Here is a 26,547-nt window from a genome sequence, read left to right on the forward strand (position 1 = left end):
TTTGGAAATTAATAAATTGTTTGCCTGCTCATGGCGATCTTTCCGTCGGCAACTGGCTCGTCTAATAAGTTATTACACAGGTTCGTGGCGAACTTAAACGTTAGGTTATTTTTTCTGAACATTTCAAATATGACTTTTACACGTATAGAAAATTTACAGCTGTTTCTTGATGAACATTGTGTTTACCATATATTCGTGTTAAGAGGTGGAAGAATTAATCAAAATCCTCGGTTCTGAACCAAATTCGATAACCCCCGACAGAGTATCTGTATCCCTGTGATCGATTATATAAATCGTGTTTGTTCTAATAAATTTCATGTAATTGCTGGGTAAAATGAACTATTAAACGTACATGACGCTGTTTGTTAAAATATGAACTCGAGATTTGAGTGTCACTCCATATATGGGACACATAATAGTTGGATGCCGAACATTAAAAGTGATACACATTTATCCGTGACTAGGAAATCTTGAAAACGACCAATTCCTTTCAGGACAACCTCGTCTATTTACCATAAATTTGTTTATGTATATGACCAACAACGACGGACAATGCCTACCTGCCGTGACCTCCACGTGCACAAATGGGAAGGTAATAAGTAAACCACACCTGGAGAGAAGTTTGACGGCCAGAAAGTCACGGGTATTTGTCTGGGTGATTTGTACTGTAAAGGGGTACATAATAATGTGTGTACCTTTAAACTTTACTGTAAAATGACTTTTTATGTCGCATCTATTACCTAGATTCAGCGTTAGGTACCAAGATAGGAAACATTAGGAATGACGCGTCAAAAAACTACATATCTTTTTTCAATTCATTGAATAATAGCCAAGTTTAATAGATCTTTAGTTTAACTCAAATATGATTAAATTAGAGCAAAACAGCAACCAACAAAACAACTTTCTCTTGACAGAAGAAATAACGTGCCTTTTGTTGGTTAGCTTTTGGCGTTTGCTCTAACAGTGACACTCGCCATGTAAACCAAATGAAAACTAGATTTGTCTCAACGAGATCACCATGAATATTGAATCATATTCTAGAAGGCAATAAAACCATTTGAAATTGTGATGAACGCTATTATCTCCCGAATCAGTGTGTTGTTTAATCAATCTTTCCGCTCTCGCCATCTTTCACGGAAATCATCAAGGATTCACTTTCTTATAACTGGTGTACCATTTTTTAATTCTTAACAATGAAAGAACTGTCCAGAAAATACACAATCCTAAAATATTGTTTTACCATAGTTACAATAATGAAGTACATGATACAATACGCGCGTATTAGAATTCATTCTCTTCAATGCTGAATCCTACGCGACACATGTTCTTTTATGTATTTTATTTATCTATTTTTTATTTATTTATTTTTGATGTGATCAAGCAATAACGTTGACTCGACAACCAGTGAACAAATTAATTTTGACGTGTCAAACTTCAGGAGGCCAGAATTGATGGAAATGATTGCATTTCAATATACCATCGTCAATGGAGACAAATTCGAATTTTTTTTAAGTCTCTAAGGTAGAGATTTTGGACTTAAATCTGTAGCTTTTTATGGTCTCTCTACACGTCAAACTCGTGTCCAGGTGTGCTATACCTATCAGCTTACTATTTGTACAGGCAGAGGTGTCGACAGGTAGACATTGTCCACCGCAGTTGGTCATTCACATCAACAAATTTATGATAAATAGTTCAGATAGTCCTGACGCAGGCTGGCCGTTTTGAGGAATTTCTTGTCACGTTCAACTGTATATCAATTATTATAATCAGCATCCAATTACACTATGTCCACTTAATAATGAATGAAGAGATTATTAAGAACCAATTCCACATTAAGAAAGTATGCTATTTCACAAAGCTGAAGATATTTTTTCTATCGTTTCTTCGCATTTTTGCAGGTGTTACGATATTAGCTATCAGGTATGTGTGTGTGCTTCACAATTGTCAGCAGGCATTAGAATTTTAATGATGCTCTAATTCATCCGGGTACTGAACCGAGACCAGTGGCAACCTTTGACCCCAGGACGCTGTTGAGCAGCCATCACATCTATCGCAATGTTTATCTTTCATTTGAGGAAAAAAAGACAAACATCTCTGAATGTCCCTTCAGGGAAGTTCAATCCGAATTAATCCCACTCCCTGGTGGCAGGAGACATGACCTCTGCCGGAAATCATGCCCTTGGCATTGGATTCTTGGACATGGAGTCTTGAGTCGAGCGACAAGTGTCGACCATGACAGTTAGATATCTCCATCTGCTGAATGTGGCGTTATATTTCACAGAATTAATGATAGGTGATCCTATTTTATTCCGCCTTACCTGTTCAGAACAGTACTTGACCTAACTGTATCTTCCTCAATATTTGACCTACAAGGGTCATCGTACCCTTTGGATATTGTGTTCTGATTGTCAGAATCCAAATAAGATTTCTTACAGTAACATTTATCTATAATATACGTTTACTATCAAATAGTCAACACACTCCCTTCTACAAAACCTACTTCTATATTGTATATCAATTTGGTAAAACATATTTTCAAAGTATTTCTTTCATTTCTCATTCTTGAAAAAGTATTCAAACTTCCAATGAGTGTACTCTCTCTTTTCTTCCGGATCCTCACCTTCGTCCAATATTTTTTTCTGAACAAACTTTTCTTCAATACAGGTTAACTAGTAACATATATACATTCGTCTGTATCAATTGAAATATATATGATTATGCATGCATGGAAATTAAAAATTAAAAAGCACGCTGATTTTTTTCCCCCCATGTTTTTGCATTTGTTCAGCTGCACGACACAAAGAACATAATATCAACATAGATGAAGATAATTTGGAAGGAAATAGACGTACTTTGGGAAACCCTCTGTGGTCAGCCCACGCTTCCGTATTTGTATTTTAAACAGTCCTCCCCTGTGCTTTAGTTGATTATCCGATTTTCAAATGTTATGATACTCAAATTGTATTATTTTAAAATGAAAAGACCAAGATTAAAATGATGAGAACGAAAAATTTGGTTTAATGCACTTTGTCCCTTGTTTCACTCTCAAATATATTTCTGACATATTGTAGATAATTATAACATGTTTTTTAACGACTACGGTTTGTTTTAAAAGGCTTGTAGAAGGTCATTATTTTAATATTTGACGCCTTCAAACAATTGATATAAGTAGTAAGTAAGTGATATAAAATATTCACGAAAAATACCAGATTTAAAGTTAGGATTTCCCATGAAAAAAATCTTCTTCAGAATCAGACTTATCTATGAAGTGTCCGAATCATAATATAAACAGTTCAATCATTTAGGGAATTTGTATCAACAAGATAAGATCATCCCTGTTTGAGCTCTGACACCTATTCTCTTATCTGAAGCTCCAGTATCGGCCAGCACACAGCCATAAATCATCCAGCATTTACCTGACAGTCTAGGACAATACATTCTCCAAGATTGTATATACTTGGTATGAAAATTAGGATCAATGTATTTGCATCACTATAGAACTAGAGTGAAGAATTCCGAACTATGTATAAGTTAGAAGAAGAAAATCTACAGAAAAAGACTCGATATCAATATTAATTTCAATATACATAGTTAAATGTCAGTCATGTATAATAATGAGGTCGTCTGTCTACTCCACAGTACTTGAAACTGAACCCGAGTTACTCCAGAGAGAACTCCCGTATATGTTATTTCATGGGTGATGGTAAAGCATTTTAAGTATCTCGCAAGATACAACAAGAATTCAGAGAACTGTTTCAATTGGAGTCATAATACATCATTTTTTTCCATTTGTCACAAGAAGTTATGTATACTGCTACTGGCAGTAAATTTGAACCTTTAATCATGATTAAACTCACATTCTACACTGGTATTGAAAAGTAATTATTAGCTAACATAGAATGTTTTCTGCCTATTATTTTGTCTTGTTAGTATATAATCCAATTTTTTACAATTTCTTTATGCCTATTATACTTTGTGAAAACCTTTACAGATGGGAAATCATTTTGTGATGTCTTCTGTAAAATTTTATTGAAAACAGAAAAACGCCAACATATGGCCAGTAACATATTCCAAGTTCAATAACACTAAGACAAAAACATTAACAAATAACAATAGACGGAAACTGATGACAAATAACAATGTGATTACGACCATTACGTCTTCTGCGTCATCGTGGACGTCCACCATGTAAACCTTGGTCAATCCAAGTAAGTAATCTCATGTTCTGATATGAGAACTAGTTATACAACAATGGAATCTTCAGGCATCAATAACGTCTAGCTTTCTATCGAAAAAGTAGAATGTTTCTCAATAAGATTACTTTGACGAGTCAAAAACATCCCCATAATTTTACATCAATTGACCAAGGTTTACGGGTTAATTTAAAAGCTAGCCTGACCATATCCATGATTTTATGATACAAATTATATATATATATATATTTATGTATGATATACATGGTAAATAACATTAAATGTGAAATTCCTTTATAAGTGTTTCCTGTTCTCATAAGCGGTTTGATAAATTAAGCTCTGCATGAAAACAAACAACAAATCAACCAAGAAAGGGACATTCACTGAATACGGCAAAAGTCTGTGGATTCAGACGTTAAACATGGAAACGTGTATTAAAGATTTCAAAAACGATTCGTCTAAATAATGTAAGAGAATTGTATCGGATGGCAATGTCTTTAAGATGTGTAAGAATTTGTTCATGCAAGAAACTTTATCAAAAGTGTATATATCACATATACTGGGGGTCGTAGTCCACATTGATACCACGTCTTGATAAAATCGCTCCCATAGCTTAGTCGAGAATATTACTACTGGATTCGAAAAAAAATGATGTGAGTCTGCTTACGTTTTATTGGTTATAACCATGATGTGACTGGACTAAGGATTGCCACAGCGTGATATCGCCATTATGGACGATCTAACTGTAACAACACGTAAAACGAGGAAATAGTACCAAGCCTCGCCACAAGACACATGTGTCCCCTGTAATTTCTAGCCAGACCACAGACATGTGATTACCAGTTTGTCCTGTTCCCATGACCTCTCAGAACATTGCCTCTAACATTAATATTCAAACAAAAAATGTAGTGGTTGTCGGACATGAGTAGGAGGTGTTCTGCCAGAATTGTGTCATACGTGTTATTAGCGACAGGACAATTGGTATGTAGTATTCCGTACCTCAGAAACACGGAACTCCCCCCAAAACCAAACTACCACTTACATGTATATTACGTGAGAATCATACAAGGGTTTCTGAGTTTGAAATTTTCTAAACTTTGATATCATATTTTCGTATTGTTGAAATTCCTGTTTTATGCAATCCTTAATTACAAGCCATCGATTCATGTGCTGCTTGGCTTCAAAACGGCGGTTGTATAGGAATAGAATGGCGAACCGTTCCAAATTTTTGTTGTGCAAATTATTCAAATTCCTGCAAACTTCAGTGCACATATACATAGTCTATTACTAGATGTAGTTTTAATATCAACTAACATTTTCTAAAACAGATATTGAATCAAACTTTGTCGTCAGTGAAATAAAGGGAATGAACGATACCTTTTACAAATACGAAATGAAATGAAATATGGCGACATTGACGTTATAAAGTGCAACCCGTAAATGAGCTACTTCACATCTCATATACAGTCCGATAAAATTTAAACTGAATACTTTTCACACCATCTATTCTAACTAGGACATAACAATTGAAATGAAGTCATATGTTGAAAATGACAAAAAACTAGTCCAAAATACGGATTATATTGCACCCGTCAAAAACCTCCTAGAAAACACCAACATAATAAAAATTCAAACTCAAATTCGATAAAAAAATACAGCAAATTATGAACAAAAGAAACATTTACACGGAGACACCCGAAAAGGTAAAAGGATAGTAAGGCCAGGTGTTCCGGAAGCGTAAGCGTCTTCTACTTCATCGACGACACCCGCCATGTATACATTGGTCAATACAAGTAAGTAATGTCACATTCTCAAAAGAGAATAATGTATACAACAACGGAACCATCAGACAAACTTACGAACATCAGACGTCCAGCTTCATGTCATACAAACTTGACGTTCATTTAATTCAGTACTGAAAAATGTTATTTCTGGGGAAATCATTTCCATATTTTCGAACCGTTATGATTTTCCTCAATCATCTCCTAGATGTTAACAATGTAGGGCCCTAGCATCAAGTTCAACAAGTGTGTGATTCAGACTTATTTATTTTCAAGCCCTTATCATCACTGACAAGTCCAAGGAGGTTGAAACAACAGTGTTTAATCCTTATTTAAAGCTAGGTTATTTTTTTTTGTATTGCATGTATCCTATCCTAAATTTGTATTTAAATGTGTTACTAATGCATGTGTCTTTTGTACAATCTTTGTTCAATCATTTATAAGCAACAAAAAAGGACTTGCCAAACCAATTTTTATTGATATTTTTGAATCAGCAATTTCATTTCAAATGCACTTCTACCTGCACAGTTAATAATTTTCAGATGTCCTTTGCTTTGTAAAAGTAACGACCAAACACGTATGGTGACCGTCGTTAATTACATCCTACCTATCGATACACCTGGCTGGAGTTATACCCGCAGATTCCTCACACCCGTATTTTTGTTATGATTTAATGTCAACGTGCTTTCAAGAAGACACAACACTATTGAATAGAGATTTCAGCAGTTTAGTCTTCTTTGTAATCATAAAAATCAATTTAGAGATTTAAACTGACCGAAGTGAGTCAACATATTTACTGAAATAGTTTAACGACTATCATTGAAGTCTTTAAGTCCCTTTTTTACTGAGATGATATCTTGCTAATGATTTACCTGTTGCTAGTTTCACGGTTTATGAGATATAAATTGAGCTCCAATAAGTAGTACCTAAGACCTGCCGTCCTTCTTGGACTATCATTAACCATGCCGGTCTGTCATTTACCTAGCAGGAAGACGTGCGCGAGAGGCGCAATCTGTCAATACTTAGGATGTTGATTCTTCTGCACCCGTTGAATTGTTTGTTTACAGTTAAATAACCCTTAATCAGACCCGTGGGACAGATAACCCTTGGTTGTAGATTTACACCTTGTTCTCTCTAACAATCGGGATACTCCTTTGTTACAGTATTTCATACCGTGCAGGACAAGTCGACAAGAGATTACCATCTAATCATCTACCCGCTGCCAATAATACTGTTGGAAATTTCAGGAGTTGTAAAATTATCTTTCACTTATAAAGGTACATACAACATCGGAACAGATATGTTATAATGGCCGAGACTCCCGACCGAGATCTTTCGGGGTATTTTACTCGACATCTTCACAGATTCACTTTAAACTTTAAACTAACGATGTATAAAGACATGGCTGCTTTATTGTAACAGCTTGATTTGACGACGTGGTAACAGCTAAAACATTTTACAAACATTACATGTCTTAGGTATGTAAATTTGTTACAAAATGTTCTAAAATACTCAAATTTCTTCATGTGAATAAAAAACATCATCAGTGATTTTGAAGTAAAAGAATAAACTCATTAGTAACATTGTACAGACTAAAAGTAACTCACAAACAATTAAACCACAGCGTCAAAACACAAACAACACAGCCTCAATAGTGTACAAACACAAAACAAACTGAAAAAATATAGACATGTCAACAAATTCAGAATCCGTACTCAAATTCAATAAAAGTAAGGCAAAGATTAACAAAAAAAAAAAAATAAAAAAAATATTTACACGAAGCCTCCCGAAAAAGTACAGGGATAATAAAACCAGGGCCCGTATTCATGAAACCATTCTCATGCTCAAGCACAGTTTTGTGCTCAAGCAAATTTTTTTTTTATAATTCACCAAAATAATATAAAATAATACAAATGTCAAATTTAAGCCTTGAATATAGCTTTGACTTGAAGTCCTTTCAAAATTGTCTGTAAATCTTCGGTAAAATAAGCCTTATTTATTAATCTTTAACTTTAACAAGACATAAGGCTTGAGCACAAAATTCCTGCTTGAGTATGAGAACGGTTTCGTGAATACAGGCCCAGATATTCCTTATCAATTCAAGAAAGTACTGTCACATTCTCAGATGAGAACATGGTAAACAGTAACACAACCAATTTACGAGCCCCGAACTCATCCAACACAAAAAATGCGCTATTTTACAATTAGTTCATTATAATAAACTTTCCTATCGTTTTTATCAACCTGCACCAACCAAAGCCATTTGTTGTGAGTTACATCAGGACCGCTATAGTGTAATCGATTTTAACAAACACGTTTAACTTCTTTATTTCGAAATATCGCAATCAGTAATCATCATGAAATTCAACGAAAATATCAAATACTCAGGCAAGGATAACAATATTGTAAATTAGTTTTGTAATAATTTGTCTGCTGAAATAAGACTGGTGTGTTTTATTTATCTTATTGTACAGGTATAACAAAATTACCGTTAAGATATGATATAAACATATGACCCATTTTTTCTGTAATCACACAGATTTATCAGAATCTCGTATCATCCGACTTTTAAGTGGATAAGCAGATTTCAAAGCGGATATGTGAGAGATTTTAATATCGTTTACTAAATTATATACATTAAGCTGTCTCTCAGGTGTGAAATCGCGTTCTTTTCATGAACCTAGGCGTAAAAAGGTGATTTGTCCAAAATATACACCTGGTTTCTTCAGCCATCTCATCAACATCTTTATCGGTCATTATCATCATCATTATCATCGCTGTCATCATCGGGGCCATTACAGTAGGACGTCTAAACTCCGTTTGATCTCTCAAACTTTCTTACTTGTGTACAACTAAGAGCAAATTGACTCAATAAATCGAAGATCGTCCTGAAATTTAATAGAAAAACATAAAAATATTTCATCAAAATACATGCAACTTTGGTTTGATTTTACAGTTAACCGCTGTTTTATCCTCTATGATATAAAAATATAAAGACTATTTCAGCAGGAGTTTTATGGACCAGTGCCTTAATGCATCAGATTGTGGAAATGGACAATTTATCAATAAAATGGAGAATAGATATGGCCATTAACGCCGATCCCCTTTGAAGTATTTGGATACCTAACACAAGGAACAACCAAGCCTGTATTACAGAGATGAGGCCATGAGGATATTGATGTTGTGTGAAGGACTGTGGTGGATCCTTGGTTTCGATAGCACTTTAAATTTTTTTTTTCACTTTTCCTATAACAGAATATTTTTTCAAATAAAATTTTATCATCAAAACCTTGTTAACATTATGTGTTACATACTTGAACTTTGTTTATCGTGTTTTTTCTCTTAAAACTATAGTCAACTCTGATTGCAAAGAATACAAAATTCTTTAATGTCCAAAGTGCTTTTTTGGTGTTTGTCATATGCAGGTGCGAAGTGTTAAATTAACTCCTATTAATTTTGTATAAATTATCTACCACGTTGCATATTACACATCAAATATAAGAAACATAGCTTAGTATCCGCGTCCCTCTCGTGTACACCCTCAAACCAATACGTGACCCGTTCATACCATTATTTCCTCCGGTGATTTTTTGTCAAAACATCCGTTCATTTCCTGCTACTAATGGGAATGTTGCCTCTCAATTGCTCTTCTAACGCCTTTAAGTTATGTTTTTAATAGTCGTTTTGTATTTTTACATCGGCCAGCTATTCTTTGGCATCGTTTATCGACATATTACCACCGCGCACGTGCCTAGTGAGGTAATAACTTTTTTGATTGATGGATATGAGACAGATATGATATTTCTTCTCATCATGTTTAATGCGTATCACCTCGTACATGTACGTGACCTCTTAAAATCTCTATATCATCAACAGGTGTTAGCGTGATTTAGTTAAACCAAAGAAATACAATATGTATTCAATATGGCCGATAATGGCACGAATTTCAAATTTGCGAGAACTGTAACAGTTGAAATTATTGTCATCACTTTTACTTTCTAAAATAGATATATAAATTACGATAGATAAATAATGTTTTAGGTTTCAGTGATTCTATGTGTCACCCACGTCGTTATGGTCAGTATGTACTGCTAGAGATGTTTGAGCTGATGGTATAAGAACGTGACTTGTACAAACTAAGTAGCACCTCTACATCCGCACGTGTCTTTATCAATACTTTTTTTTTTGAAGATTCAAGCGTGAAATTTCATTGACCATACTTTTAAATCCTTCAGTTTGTACTAGTCAGGCTTTCTTCTCACGAAACCAATGGCAGTCTTGTATCATCTTTCTATTGTTCAAAGCATATACAAGAAAAATTAAACTTTTTCTCCACGTTAAGTATTAAAATGTAATTTTACATACACACGAACACAAATATCTGTGTGTGACTGACGCATTCATCTCCAACGTGTGTCGTTCTGTAAGCGCATTCATGTAATGGGTTCATCGCCATAAACATAAGTTATAAAAGATAACGATATTCAAAGGTCTGAATTTCATTTTCAATTACAAGCGTTTAAAATTCTCGTGAATATATCAAATTTGTTAGTTATTAGGCCTCGCGTTAAAACGAAGAAAGACTTTACAAAGTGATGATAATGTTTAATACAACTCCCCAAATTGATTTGGCGTCAAAAAGATTGTTTCCCGACATTGTATCATGTCTACATGTCTGAGAATGCTGACATGTTTATCACGTGACCAATAAAAATACAGTCGGGAGATAAAGCACGTGAGGAGATTAAAATCGCTTCTATTTTAAATACAAATTTCACCATGACTGTTTGTGTCATTCTTATCTCAAGCTATTTAATTTACTTAAATTTTAGCATTAAAATGACACTAAAAACACCTTTTTGTAATACAATGTTCACTTTTAAGATTTAAGGGTGCGGAGGATATTTTGTCAATGTAACAAATCTGCCTACACTCTTGAATACGTCTGATACCCTGCCAATGAGTACGATATAATTCTATAGGTGCGCTCATTTTTTTTTATTCAAAACGTTTTCTGTAACTGTATATGCAAAAACGGGCGCAGGAACCTCTTGTTTTAGTGTCACTGAGAACTTTCCCAGGCTTTCGTATCACTGATCACTAAAAATGTAAAATTTCTGGCGTGATTTAAGACAAAGTCCTCATTGTCCAGCTATGTGACAAGGTCTCGAATAGAGGTCTTATAACACAACCAATTGAAGATTTGAGTGTGATGTTTCTACACATCAAAATCATATTGTTGACAGGGAAAATTCCAAACTATTCGACAGGGAAAAAAACCTATTTAGACGGTTAATTAAGGAATCCATCTTGATACGCCGCAACGGGTCAGTACTTTATAGGGACGAGTGGGGCCATAGACTCTCGCACACCTATGACTAAGTGTTAAAGAAAGGGAAGTCGAATTGACTACAGTACATGGTTATCATCTGATATATATTTTTTGGCCTATAACATGTTACCATCTCGTTTTTTCGACCTTTGCGTACAAAGGATTATAATGCAGCCGAAAAAGTTGGTCGATTCTTTACCAGAACTAGTAACTGAACTGGTCATTTGTCAGATGAAGGTGACAGTGTAGTCATCGAAACATCACACTCTAATCTTCTACTGGTTGTTATAAGATGAAGGTGACCGTGTAGTCATCGAAACATCACACTCTAATTTTCTACTGGTTGTGTTATAATAATTCCTATTCTATTGACCTGAAAATTTTTTCAAAAATATGTGACGAGGAACATTAATATAAGAAAGTTGTTTACAGTCATTTATTTGTGGTCATTGCAGCTAAAGTTATTTATTTCCTCTGTACCTCTCAGTAACCACTTTTCGATTGCAGATTTATGGAGCAGGAGTTCAAAGCAGATAATTCCTAAATCATATTTCTGTTCGATGTATAACATAATGTTATATTGATGTTATCAATAGACTCTGTAATGATGTTTTTTCAGGCTTCTCAATTATTCATATCTAACGATGTAATCCTGCCACTTCAAGTTTGCATGAATAGACTTTCTACCATTCCCTATATTGAATGATGAAGTCATTACGTGATACATGGCCAATATCTAAAGTATTATGAAGACACTCCCGACCAACACACAGTTATACTTGGTCTATAATTATCTGAGAAGACGTCTCTTTAAATATGTTTCTATGACAGTTCTCACCATGTCTAAAACAGGGAATCAGTTGTTGGAATTCGCGCGTCTCACCTCCGTATGAAATAGTACAGAGGAAACATATGTTTAGAAACTAACCCTATTTTAATGGTTGGTCTATCAATACCGTCATTGATACCAATATTTGTTTTTCATTTCAGGGATTTGATGACTGTTCGATGATGCCACTGTACAAAATGCTCTCGTCTTTATATGCCTGTTTCCCTTTCTCACCAAAGTAAACATCATTACCCGATCGAAAACATCTTCCTATTGTGGCAGATTTGTGTTGTACATTTTTCAAAGCTGTTCATAACATCAATGTAAAGCGGATGGGCGACACCCAGCTGACAGTGACTTACACCAAAATGATTGACTTTGAATCGTGAATTAACTTTTCACATATAAACTCAATGAACGATCTTTCAAACTTGATAGTTTAGTTTCCATTATAATCACACCAATTATCTTTCCTTGTTTACGTTCAAATATTTGATGGGCATTCTGACCAGAGTTTGTATTTACATTTCGGATGGGATCTTTGAAAAGGAAGTAGTGTTACACAGGCGTTCAATGTTTACTCGCCTCTCAAGCGAATTAATTTGTCACGTGCACGGTTCAGTGTACACAAATTGTGTTTATCCTTCAACTGACCTAAGAATGCAGTGCAACTTGACCGCTATAATCCCAGGGCCAACAGAACAAAAGGTTTGCACCTGAGAATTGCAATACGATCATCTCCAGTCATAAACGATTCTAGATCAGTTCCAGATTCTTTCAATTTGTTGGCAATATCACAAACAAAATACATTAACCAAATCTGAATGGGGAAATTGGATTAGATCGTTAAGCGACTGAAGTGTCTTAATACTTGGTTTACGGATCATCCTGACTTATTGGCATTACGATCTAACTGTGTACACGTACATATCATATGTCGTATTTATTCAATGTGTTCTACAACAATAAAAACTAGGTGCTTTCTTTCTTTTTCACTTTATCCAGCAAAGAGGGGGTGTGAGAACAAACAAAAAAAAACCAGCTGCAACAAAAATCATTTTTGGATGTGATAATTCATCTTACCTGTAAGAACACTTTCTAGTATAAGTTATTGTTGTTGGTTTCGCTTGAGGTAAATATCGCGAAAAGCGGTAGATGTGTAATATTCTATTGTGATTTCTGCATCTGGTGTTTATATACGATGAAAAAGGTCAAATAATTTCTTGTTGTTGGGTCCAGGTCCATCATCTCAAAAAATAGCAAACTGAAATCTAAAGTGAAAACAAACAAATGTCAATGTTCCTGAACCCTTAATTTAAATCCACACTTCAAGATTTGCGTAACAGGTATAACATGGTGCCGGCAGATAAGGTTTCCAGTATCTTCATCTTTGTCTACAAACCTTATTACATTTCCTGTACACAAAAAGACCTAGCCTTGCTTGATAACGAACATCACCTACAAATTATTCAAACTTTCCAAAGAAGAAATACTGTCTAATCATGGTCCAGTATTACAATAATTTAGATTGCAAAATAATAAGGATACGGACCTCCCTCGTGTATACTAGATGCCTTAACTTCGCAGGAATTCGTATAAACAACGTTTATTGCTGGCTTGTCAATCTGTTCAACGAAACGTTTATCAAAAACATTAATACTATTCTTAGTACTAGCAAATCTAGGTTACAGACTCATTGTGATACAGTCTACTTAGGAGGTAAAATTAGCACCATATGGATTGTAAAAATCACCAAAGAGCTTTTGACCAGTCGTCAAGATCATCTTCTATTTATTTTATAACAACATTTGATTTTTCTCTCGGTAAACCACCACAACACCCTGGCTAACTGTGTCCCTCTGTTGGCTGACTTGTTTTTGTTTTCTTATAACGCCTAATTCAATGACGAGTTTATCAAAACATGCCACAAAGAGGTTGTTAAGTCGTTCAATTTAACTTTCACTATTGATGACGTCTTGTCTTTATATATCAAGAGATTAATTGACCACTTCCTCGTATATACCAACCAAACCTTGAAATCAAGGACAAGACGGACGCACTTACATCAACCGTTCATTTCGATCTATTCCCTCAAGAAACAGGAAAAAAACAAACAAAAATTAAAGATGAAGCGTGATGATTTCAATCTCCTTATTGTGATTTTTCCACTTTGGGATAGCAACAGCCATGCATCCCCAGCCTATGCCAACCTAACGTCGGGATGTTTTACTATTATTGTGATTTCATAGAGAAGTCCTCTACATGAATTTGGACATGTTTGATGCTCGTAAGTTTGCCTGTATTTTTCATTGTCGTATACCTTGTTCTTATTTGAGAACGTGGCATTACTTACTTGGAATTACTAAGATTTACATTGCTGGTGTTGACGATGAAATCGGAAAAGCTTACTCTTCAGGAACGCCTGTTCTTATTCAAGAGTCTGTATATATTTTGTTACTATTTTGTCCAAGTTTTTTTTTATTTTGAGCTATATTATGAATACTTTGATATTTTGTTTTTTTTCAAGACATCATCAATATTTCTAAAAATGAAATGCGAGGACTGACGAGATCTCTGCGATAAATAGTGATATGGTAATCGATTCATTCTTCTGAGAATGATACAAAAAACAGTCCGACAAGAAAGAGGCTTAGTTTGTTCGCCTGGGATGGTTATACGAAAAGGGTTTTGGAAGATCAGTATACTTATCTAAGTTATAAGATAATGTGTACTTTGGCTATTAAGCTCGTTTTTATCCATAGAAGGGGCATAGTAATAGTGTTTCAGGAAAAGGAACAACATATGACGCACCTTATCTGCAAACACATCGACATATCTACTATTATGACGTGTTTCTTTTTTCTGACATCAGGATCGAGGAATATATTCTCATGTTAAGTTTTCATCTAAGATTTAAAACTACTAATTCTGTTAGTAATGATCAACTGGACAGATTTAATGCAAACTGAATAAGTAGCCAACTCACAATGCCTTCTTTCTCATTTTGAGAAGATGTGCGTAGTGGTTGTCGCCTATGAAGCATAAGATGCTTACCCTTCTGGAACGCCTTATCTTTTCTCCTTGTGCTTCTTCATGATTCTCCTCTAAATCTTTCTTTTGACCTTATTTTGCCCTCGTTTCGTCGACTTCAGATTTAGTTCAGCGTCTTTATCACATAGATAATATCTCATTTTCTACACACAAAGATGGATGTGCCTGGTTGAGGTATTGATGGTAGTAAAAAATTAACATAAAGAGATAATGTGTAAATAAGCTTTAACTAGTTTAAAAACTAAAACAAATTAATTAATGATTATCGAATAAAACTTACATAATAAGTATTGTAATCAAAGAAGAGAAAGGGCACTGTTTTACAGAAGTACCAACAGAGTAAGGACGAGTTAGTCAACTATTATTATATAGTATGTAGTATGCAAAAGTATATTCATCTACTGACAAAAACTGCCACTACCGCCGCCGACAAGGGGTACATTCATGTCAGTCATGTACCTTACAAACATCTACATGTTTACAGGGCGTACAACACAGGGGACTACACAGGTGACACGGTAATATTGATATCTGAACTACTTAGACGAGTGTGAACAAAGGCCGGATACCAAAGCATCGAGATTTGATACGTGACGGTAACATTATATCGAAACGCGATACTTTTTTATAAGATCATGTATCCCACAAACATTCGATACGGAGTATAAAATTGTCTTGTCATGATCAGATCGTTTTTAAAACAAACCTTGATTACAGACCATTACATATCGCTTGATAGACAAAATATTTCTGGCCAATTTTCTATCAAACGCGTGTTGATTTATAGTCTAAAATCTAGCGGTGATTCAGGACCGTAGTTATTGAACACATCCACTCCGTGTTCATGTTTGATTTTAACGGGATATACGGTCAATGTTTGATAAATTTGTCGTAGTAAAACGAAAATCATCACGTGAACAAATTGTTCTGCATATCAATAACTCTAGTTTCACTTTATGTTCATTTCATTTTTATTTATTAAATTTGAAATAAACTCACAACGGTATCAGTGATATTTCTGAAATAGATAGATGTCTGATGATATCGATAACAGTCATTCATTAATGTAAAAGTTTATCAAATAACTCTACTTTGCCATAATTGTAGTAAAAAGTATACAAATCAATATTTTATATCACGGAATGAGATAATAACACAGAAATCATCCTTCAGAAATGACAAAGAGAAATAATGAGCAAGAACTGGAAAATTAGACAAAGAAACGAGTCTAGAAAGTAGAGATATTTTTGTAAGGTACAACAGTCCCTACATTAGTAATACAATTTAATATTGAATTCCTCGAATGTATTCCTAGTGGGTCGGTACCCTGTCTTTAGCATTCCAGTGATTTTAATGCCTTCTGCAAAAATGTGTATCAAGTTCAAAATATTTTTGAACTGACAGTCAAATATGTTGCTGTAGTAAACAATAGGTTTGCTCGCTGTCGATATAATGTGAACGAGTTTGGTGTTTTGCTTAGTATTTTCCACAGTGTATTGCAGTATGATAGCACTACAAAGTCGGCGTTAGTTCCGCTCTTTCACAAGGAGACTTACAAGAACATATCACAGCCTTATATTTAAAACATGCACTCTTGAACAAACATAGGGACGCCGTCTTATCAAATGCCCTGCAGGTAGACCGTAAGAATTGCACCTGCTGAGATCGACTATTTTTCCATCCGAACACCTCACTTGACAACGTCTCACTTTCAACCCGTTTGTTGAGTGTTTGCCGACTCGAGGAAATTCTAACCAGACTTTAACACTGTTAATTCACTGCACTCGGCTTTACATTAAGCTGTAAGGTATGTGGTACCTGTAAGGACTGGTAAGTTTGTTGAAATTATTGCCTGTCCATATCACGATATTTCAGTGTGATAACTCTATACAAACGTCCATCAGTAGCCCCATCATCAATTTACGCCGTTTAAAAACAGTTTGCCATAAACGGAATTTGAGTCTTGGTTGTGAACGTACTAGCATACCAGAATTCTATCTCTCTTTATATGCCCAATAGCTAATGATTTTAGATGGACTTTATATTTGTGACATACTGGAATACATATTTTCCAGTGACATTGACGTTGCTGGTATATCAGTAGATACTGGTTCACATTTCCAGTATTTTGCTTAGCGATTAGGAAAGTTCGTAGAAGTAAATCTGAAGATTGTGCTCAATTCACAAACGTCAAATTGTTTACAATGTAAGTAAGATGCAGTAACAATGCCCGGGGAGGTTATAACAGAGCTACTGAGTTTACGTATGGAACTCGGATGGAAGTAATATTTATAGTCATGCTAATGTTGAAAACACAATTCGTTAAACTGTTACACACGGGTTCTGATCACATGAAATCTCTTTGTAAATAAGTATCGTACGGAACATCTTTGTCATGGTTTACCAGGGATCGGTATTTGGACAAAACTTTCTGATGATGACGATGTTTGATTGTTGTACGTGTTGATTAAATGTGTAAAAGTAGAAGATCTCATCTAAAAAATATCGGATTGATTTTGTCAGAAAATAAGCAAAGCAGTTATTTTATTACGAGTTGTTCCCCTTCGATTACGGCTGTATCAGTCACAGAACCACATGATCTACAACTTCCGGTAATCTTTTTTCATTAAAGGCAAATTTTATGTTTTTCATACCCCGAGCCTTACATAAAATACATAACCATTTTAATTTCTTGCGGAAATATAAAATCTGAACGTATTTCATTTCGGAGTTAATAGTTTTTAAAGAAGTAACTAAGCTTATCTATCAATCGGTGACTACTTAGTTTCATAACTTTATTTACAAAACACCTGTTGATAGCGATATTTTGACTCGTTTTTATTATGATATTCAATAACAAATTTAATGACTCTTTATCCAAAACTCAACTTGAACACTGGAGTCGATAGCCATGCCATTCTGTTCTTATCGTTGCCCCCGCCGTTCCTCGGGCGTACACCACGAATCCATTGTAAATGTATCTCCTATAGGCACGCTTGCGTCACGAGACGAGGTCAGAGATCAGTTTTGGCTGAATACCACGTGACATACTGATGTCGTGGGAAAGGAGCCCATATTTCTGACCCGGAACCCTTCGATACACTTTTGCAATTCAACAGACGAATTGATTTAAATCAGTCATGCACACACGTCAGTTGAGAGGGTCTGTGTATGAAGTTTCAGGAAAACTTGATAACTCAATTACAACATATCTGATATTTCTTCTGTGGTGGTAAACGCCGATAAAACGCCATGAAATAAGGTTGTGTATGGCGTTAAAGAAATTAACTTTCATTAGTCGTTTTAAATTGGCGTTGGGATATCGGAGCTGTATAGAGTCGCTTACACAAGCAAGCCACGTACATCTACTTATTTCTTTTGGGTGTAATTCGTTCTAAGTTGTTTACTTGTAAAACGATAGAGGCGTACAAGAAGTACCTAGCTTGCAAGGCGTACGTATATATCCTGGGTTTGGTGTTATAAAAACTATTATCAATGATCTCTCCTGCCATCTAAAATCAGCGTAATTGGTACAAGATTGGGCTTCTTGTGGTGTTTCACGGAGCAGACCGTAATAATTTGAATATCTAACGAGCGATATGTAATCAACCTGTTGTGGGAGAGAGAAAGGAGCTGCTCACACAAATTTTATCTCTCCGTAACGTGTAGCACGCGCGCGACTCGTGATCCTGACAATTTGATGAAAGTACGCGCGCCGTATAATCACAGCAACACGCACTTGTTGCAGCTTTGTGTACTGAACATAACATATTGTAATGAGTTGTTCTGATATTGCTATGGTCTGCTCGACTTATCATCGTATTGTGATCATGATGCCTAGCAGAAATCCTGCTTTTGTATAACGTATCGGACTGTCACGAATGGTAAACAATAAAATATAGGACGAAAGAGCTGCGAAAGATTCCATAACTCAGACGGAATTGATTTGCTACAACTGTATCACTTTTTTTACATGTCATATTTCAGATATTCTCCAAGATCTTTGGTCCACGCTGGGCGAGAACACTTTTTTATAACCTATCATCTGTCCTTAATATTGTGTGAAATAGTAGTTTTCTTAAAATGCTAATAAAATCGTGAACAAAATTTAAGATATTTGCTCCTGTTTGAAGCGAGTTCAATCGTTGCTGGTGTTTAAAACATTATAAACTGTATATGAATGTGTAATGTTTAATTCGCTTCTGATAGACATTAGCTTACAGAAACGATCTCCGCTGTAAAAGCTCTTGCGCAAAATGAAATGTAGCTTCGACTTTGGTTTTGATTAATTGTGTAATAACGAATGCCCGATGGTATTTGCACACGCGTACGCATGTCTTTGTTCCCTTTCATACACGTAACGACGTTTCATATGTAACAGATATGGTACTGTAATCAGAGAGTTACTCTAGGGTTTCTCACGGGACAACAGGACATGTGTACCCATTAGTCAGGAAATATTAGTACAGTGATGTTCCCAGCTCTCAACCTTAACCGCTGTATCTGTTAATCGTCTGTTTTCTCATATATTCATCAAAATTATTTCGTGTCTAGTCGGTTTCAGTTGTCAAAGTTTATGAAAGAAATATTATATTTCAGTCACACCTATTAACAGGTGACATTCTCAGCTAATCTTTTACATCATTTCATCCTAATGATGAACATGTTCTTGATCTGTGCGGTGTAAAAGATTAACAACCCTAAGAGACCAACTCTGTATTTCTTCTTGTTTTTAAACTGCTTTGTCCGTCGCATGTGTTAGGTAATAGAGTACAGCGGTCTAAAGACCAACATAACTTTGATGTAGAGGAAACGCTGGATGTTGTTATAGGACCTGGTGTCACATTACTTTGGACTTGTGAGGATATCTTACAATATAAGCACATCGCTGTAGTTGTCTGTGTCACATAACCATGGACTTTTGTAGTATTTGAAACCTTGTATATTCTTTTAAATGCCTGTTTAACATCCTGGTGCACTTTAGAAGTTTTGAAAACTTTATAAAAGATTCTTGATGTTTACATCAGGGCATGTTATTGATAGACAAATTGTATCGTTTGTCATACGGGTTTATAATCAATTTTGATGTCATGACATAATGGTGATGGATACGCTGATAACGTGTTTGGGTGTGTTATATCCACACTGAGCTACCTTACATATATATCAGAAAAAAAAACAGATATTCTGTAGCATTGATAACAAATAAAGGCAAGTCAATAATTCATTTAAATAACAAATTTAATAATTGGAATAAAAAATATTCAAAATTCAACAAATAGAACAACACAGAATAGCACTAGTATCAATTTAGCAGCTATTCCTAGTAATGTTTGGAATAGTTTCTCCTTTATCACACGAGTCTGTCTTACAGCGTAAAGGTCTATGGAAGCACTTTGGTTTGCCCTGAGTTTGTCATTAGTTTATCTCACACATTTAGTCTCATTTTCGCACAACACATATCCCTCGAAGTTCACCAAGGCCTCCAAAGCCTTTCATTGTACACGTTAGAATCTTGGCAATCGACATGTCCCATGTTTAACAATTGCGCTTGCTTGGACATTAAAGAGTAATCCTGATTGTCTTTAGCATAAATGTTTTCCTTGTTTTTGTTTGGCGATGGTGTGTTTGACTGCTGGGAAGGCACTTGAACTGTAAACACAGGGAGAGCGGTAGTGGACGGTGAAGTATGGTTGTCATTTACTGGTCCCACGTACACAGCCACAGGGCCATTGTAAAGATTTCCTGGAAGAATTTGGAAGGAACCGGAAAGTTGTGTTTTTTTGTCCGTATTTACTGGAGCGTTAATGTTCACGAATGTGGGAGAAGACTGATTCTGCACGTTCTGAGGGGCGGTCTGATGTTGTGACACATTTCCAGGCATAAGCAGACACGTACTTTGTTTGACAGGTGAGGAAGAGTTCATGTTAAAGCTGCACGTGCTACTATTACTGCTAAAGCTGTTGTTCTGTGCGTGCTGCTGTGTAGGAATTTGAACACTAAGTGGCTGCATATTCTGATGTTGTGGCTGAGGATGGACCACCTTTGGCTGGGATACAGGTGTTATCTGTACAGGTGTAACCTGTTGTTGTTGTTGCTGCTGCTGCTGCTGCTGCTGCGACTGGACATGTCCATTAACAGATGGAACCACTCCAGATAGGTGGTTCATGATTCTTGATCGCATATCATCATTGACGCTCTGCGATGTGTTCAGGTACTTCACAACTTCTCCCGCGCATTCTTTGAATCCTGCTCGGTATTTTGACACAACATTGGGGTCTGAAGCAAGAGCTGTAGACATCTGTTGCCTCTGCAGATTTCTGAGATGTTTAACCGTCATTTCCAATATATCAGCCTTTTCTAGTTTGGAATATTGAGAGCTCTGAAAAATAGAAAATAATGAAAATAAATATATGGAACGATAATTGAATCAATGGTAGCATTATACTAATTATAGAATGAGATGGCAACCTGATAACATTAACAATGGTAACAGTTCGCTTTATATCATATATCACCAACTGTATGTAAATGTGCTAAGATGTTTTTGAATAAACGGATCCATAGTCAAACTTGTTGTTCTTTGTTCAGCAATTTCAAATCGAAATCCCATCACCCCGAACAGAGTTAACGGTCACAGGTATCACCTGTTCTTGTATATATTGTGACGTCGATCCAGTGTTCAACCGACCGTGTATTAACATATGTGCACGAGCCGAGACAACAAGATACCGCTAACTCATCCTACACTTTGTCGCCTATCGATTGTCTAAACATATCTATGTCCTATTCACCGCCCTCTTTGCACTTTAACATTAAATATAATCTTGTATGCTTATATTGATTTGTGAGTATCTATCTATTACGTGTTGAAAGATGGCATGTGTGTGATATCGATCCTAGTGATAAGTGTTCAATCAGAATTCAATAACTCCCGGGGTCTTCGTCCCCTAGTCCACTATTATATCTAATACACTATGACGAAGCACAGTATTACGTATATCATGTTACATGATTTCTGCCCCGAGCCAAAAACAATATCAGTATGACGTATTATCACTGTTGTAATGATATCGTGACACTTACATCTTTTCGCATAGCTTCTAGCACCAACGTCTTCAGCTGAGACAGACAACTGTTGATCCTTGCTCTCCTTTTCTTTTCCATTATTGGTTTGTTGCTCTGGAAAATCAAGTCAACAAATAATTAAAATAGGAATAAAATTTGAAAATAAAATTCAATTATTAAAAGAAATTAAAAACTATTACATTGATATATCAATGGCTCTTTTAATTTCTCTAAATATAACTTACCTTTCGAAGAGAAGCTTTCTTTTCCTTCGTTGTATGACCACACTCCATATTTTGTAACGACATAGTGTTGATATCAAATATAAATCCAAGTAAGGTGTTTGCGGTACGAAGATAAAATTTAAACTGCTTTGCTTCAGTCTATCCAAGGATATATAGGCCTACTCAGATGTCTAATGTCAGATCTGCTGGTATGTTTGTTGCCCTTTCCCACGGTAAAAATCCTTCACTTCCGACCAATCAAAACACACGACCGCCACAATCCACCACATGTATCCAATCAGATACCGAGATAGGTATATCGGCGCGCTTGGTCTCGTGGCTGCAAGCATTCCATTGGTTTCAGGCAGGTGGTTGGATTTGTCACGTTGCCTCGCTGTCAATCATAGTGTTTGCCATTTGTTAACTAAATAGGTCCACGTGCCACACTGATTATCTGCTGGTTTTGTGAAAGTGTGGGAAAACCCCGCCTACTTTGGTACGTCTAAATGCTTGAATGACTATGTAAACACGCATACCGATAAGCGGCCGGATTCACAAAGAGTGTATAAAATGTATCATGAAGGCCTTATCGCCAACCCGGCCTTATGTGTGCAGGAATGTCATCCATTGTACCAGCTCGTGGGAAAATGCCTCGAGACGACAGAAAAAGAATGTGATTTGGTTGAATGTTTAAAAGTGATACCAACCGCCATAGGTCAAAGTTTAAAAGAACTATCCTGTGTTAACATCTGCTTCCGTAGTACGAGACATTGTCATATTCATATTAATCAGAATCCGTGTAGGTGTATCCGTGTGTGTATTCAACTCACACGAGAGCACGTAAGGACTAGGTACGCAGGCGAATATTAATTAACATGTTTATACATGATTAGTTAATATATACATACATATGTACATATAAGATAAACGATATAGATAGAAAACTGAAGGACATCATCATTCGTACGACTTTTTAAAATTTATCTAGCGATCGTCAACACATTAACCCGTCAACGCTTATAACGATAAGAAGTTTCAAATAGGACAACAAACACAATACTTTATGGCGAAACGTTATTAATTCAACGAAAAGTTGATGTTCTAAACACATTTTTAAGTCGCCAAAATAAACATCTGTCTTTATCTCTGCATCGGCATTGATTATCATTAATTAAAGCTAGGCAAAATATAAGAATTTCATTTGTCTGGCTACTATTGATTACATGAACATAACCCAGCGTACTTTATGAACTTCAAAATTGTCATAAATATACATCGGTAGTTAAAGATAAAATGAGAAATAGAACTGATCATTTTCAGACACTTTTTGGCATCAAGCTAACTCAAGAACACTATGAGAAATTACAGCAGTGGTAACAACAGCAATAAACAGTTATCAACATTATGAATTATTTCTAACAAAAGATAAATAATTTTGGGCACTTTTGAAATTGTTACAGAGATTAAACAGTTATACACAGTATGACAATGTAGAGCTAACGGCGCCGGACCGCCCACAGGAAGTATACCACATCACTCGTCACCATCCATCAATGTGTCCCGCTGCTATTGTTGCCCACACTGGCACCGTGACCTGTAAATAACCGCCAAACATAAAAAAGTCCTCGTGGCACCATGACACAACAAACCGGATACATGATAACAGAGCCTTAGATTGATGTTCACGGCGCAGATATAATTATGAAGTAGAAGTTTTCCTTATTCTTTGACAAGTATTTGTGTTATAACGCGTATCCGAATTTATTTTAGTATTAGTTCTACAGGTTAGGCTAACAATTTTTACAATATTACGTTACCTGTTTTACCTGTAACATAACGTTGTAAGATTGTTTCATGTTTTATATCAGGGATAAAAATTAAATTATCTGATGATACAAAATGTATTTTTCATTTCGAATAACAAATTTGTTAAATGGCTATGTTGAATAAGATTCTACAGCTGCATTCACTTACAAATTATAGGGCTATGTAACATGATCGTGTAAGGGTATACATGTTCTGCTTTGGCTTATTACTAGTAGACATTCATCTCCCTACCGATTTGTCATTGTTTTAAACCTAAAACAATTCAGTTTCAGGTGCTGAATACTCGTGAGGGTGTCAGGTGTTTCTTTTGTTAGCTAAATGGTTATCTTTCGAGAACGGCGATACAGCAGAGGACGCTTACCCTTCCGAATAACCTGGTCTTGTTTTCTGTAAGCCAGTTTTTGAAATCTCCATGTGAATCTTTTGATCATTTCATGCTCTGCATTCATCGAATTTGACATTGATTTAGGATTCTAGTGAATTATGGGCATTTTCTCAAACGTCATACTTTAACGTCCTGAACACGGTTTCCGATGCTGAAGATTTCAAAAGCCTTTGTGTTTACATACCTACCAGCAAACTGTATATTTGTTTATATGCCAAACGCATTAACATTTTAAGCTTTTGGTTGCACTAAGAAATGGGAAATTTGCGAATTGTATGAAGATATTTGCATGTAAGTTGATATTACATTAGGAATGAAGCATATTTGTGTCGGGAAATGAAATGATATGAATCCGAGATTAAACCTGAAAAGTACTTCCGAGATATTTTGTTCTTAATTTTGTGATTTATTTTCTGTGTTTTCTATAGATGAAAAGTTAACAAAATTTCAATGTTTTACACAAAGTCTGTCTCTTGTTATATGTTTATCTGGGATATATATAGAATAATAATGTATCAGCTTTAAATCCACAGTAGAAATTCATATTTTGTGAAAACATTACGACAGATACACAGTAAAGAGAACATAACTCGGTCGTCATGGAAACTAGAATCATTGAGAAGACAAGAGTACTGGACATCAAATATGTTTAACGTTTTCCAATTTGCAGAAGTATATTACACATCTAGTAGAAATACAGACGTTCAACATATAAAACAGGAACGAATGTATCAAACTGTTCTTTACTTATCTGTGAAACAATGGATGGTGTGACAGTTATATATATATAGGGCTGCATTATGCGTCTAGTTTCGCTCACAACGAGCATTTCGATTTCTTTTATTCATTAAAGTTAGATTCGTATACATAAATACAGATTGACATTAAACATACAAAGATGTTTCGCAACATTAAACTTTATATGGTTCTGTGTATAACTTAGATAAAGAGGGGAGGTAACTTTCTCACGCTCGTTTCGTTCTGATCATCGAGCTGTGACTACATAGATCACCTTACATCTACATAAGGATTTATCACGCACGCGTCTTCATACAAATTACCGAGCACATCTGCTTTTAATATCCCGATATTAAAAAATCGTTCACAACATCTCTAGCAATAAATTATAGTTTCATAATAGATAAAAAGTATGAGAACATACGTACCTCTAGTTGTTCTGTACTGTATCAAAACGTTCTGATGACTTCCGCTACCTGTTATTAACCTTTGACTTATTGGATCTATATTTTAGTGTGATTATATTAAGTTATCATACTGGTATATGTAATATAAATATTTGTTTTGATTATGATTTCTACACAAAAACTCGTATAACTTTCCTAACATAAATCATCATGCCCGGGTAAAGAAAGTGTGAATATACAGCGAATTACCCATAAAATGTTAACATTCAGTATATTTTTTGTTCTATTTAACATAGTTTATCACGTTAAATTGATAATTATTTTTCTGATAATAAAAGTAACACGAGAATATCAATTGTAAATTAAATCGTTTTTAAAAATTCAAAATCGATTAAGAAGTAAGCAAATATACGGACACTCTTGAAAATGTACATGGGTGATTAGTCTAGCTGTTTAAAACCAGGATCTCCTCTTGTGTCAGTTAAACCATAAAGTATCGTATCGCAATTAACTCGAACACATTATTACAGTAGTGGTGGTAACATATAAAATTCTCAAAATGAGAGCCGTGTTAACAATGACATAACTTTAATAACAAAGTGCATTGAACATATCAAACTTACTGTCACAATAGAAAATACGCTATGAGATAATGATGGTGACTGAAAAGTATCGTTTTCATTAACCTTCCTCTGTAAACAATATGTGTTGT

General features: G+C 35.3%; 1 protein-coding gene across 1 annotated transcript; it reads right to left on the reverse strand.

Annotated features, from left to right (window-relative positions):
* Positions 1-20,409: 20,409 nt before the first annotated feature.
* On the reverse strand, positions 20,410-22,615 carry LOC132563342 (protein deadpan-like). The gene is made up of 3 exons (XM_060228104.1): positions 22,500-22,615; positions 22,273-22,368; positions 20,410-21,568 (listed from the first exon to the last, which is right to left on the reverse strand). Exons 1-3 carry the CDS (start codon positions 22,560-22,562, stop codon positions 20,660-20,662), a joined length of 1,068 nt encoding a protein of 355 aa, XP_060084087.1. The 5' UTR covers positions 22,563-22,615; the 3' UTR covers positions 20,410-20,659.
* Between the last annotated feature and the right edge of the window lie 3,932 nt (positions 22,616-26,547).

Source organism: Ylistrum balloti, unplaced genomic scaffold (assembly GCF_031769215.1).
Source record: "Ylistrum balloti isolate Yb309-2 unplaced genomic scaffold, AGI_CSIRO_Ybal_v1 Utg371684, whole genome shotgun sequence".
In the NCBI taxonomy this organism is placed as follows: domain Eukaryota; kingdom Metazoa; phylum Mollusca; class Bivalvia; order Pectinida; family Pectinidae; genus Ylistrum; species Ylistrum balloti.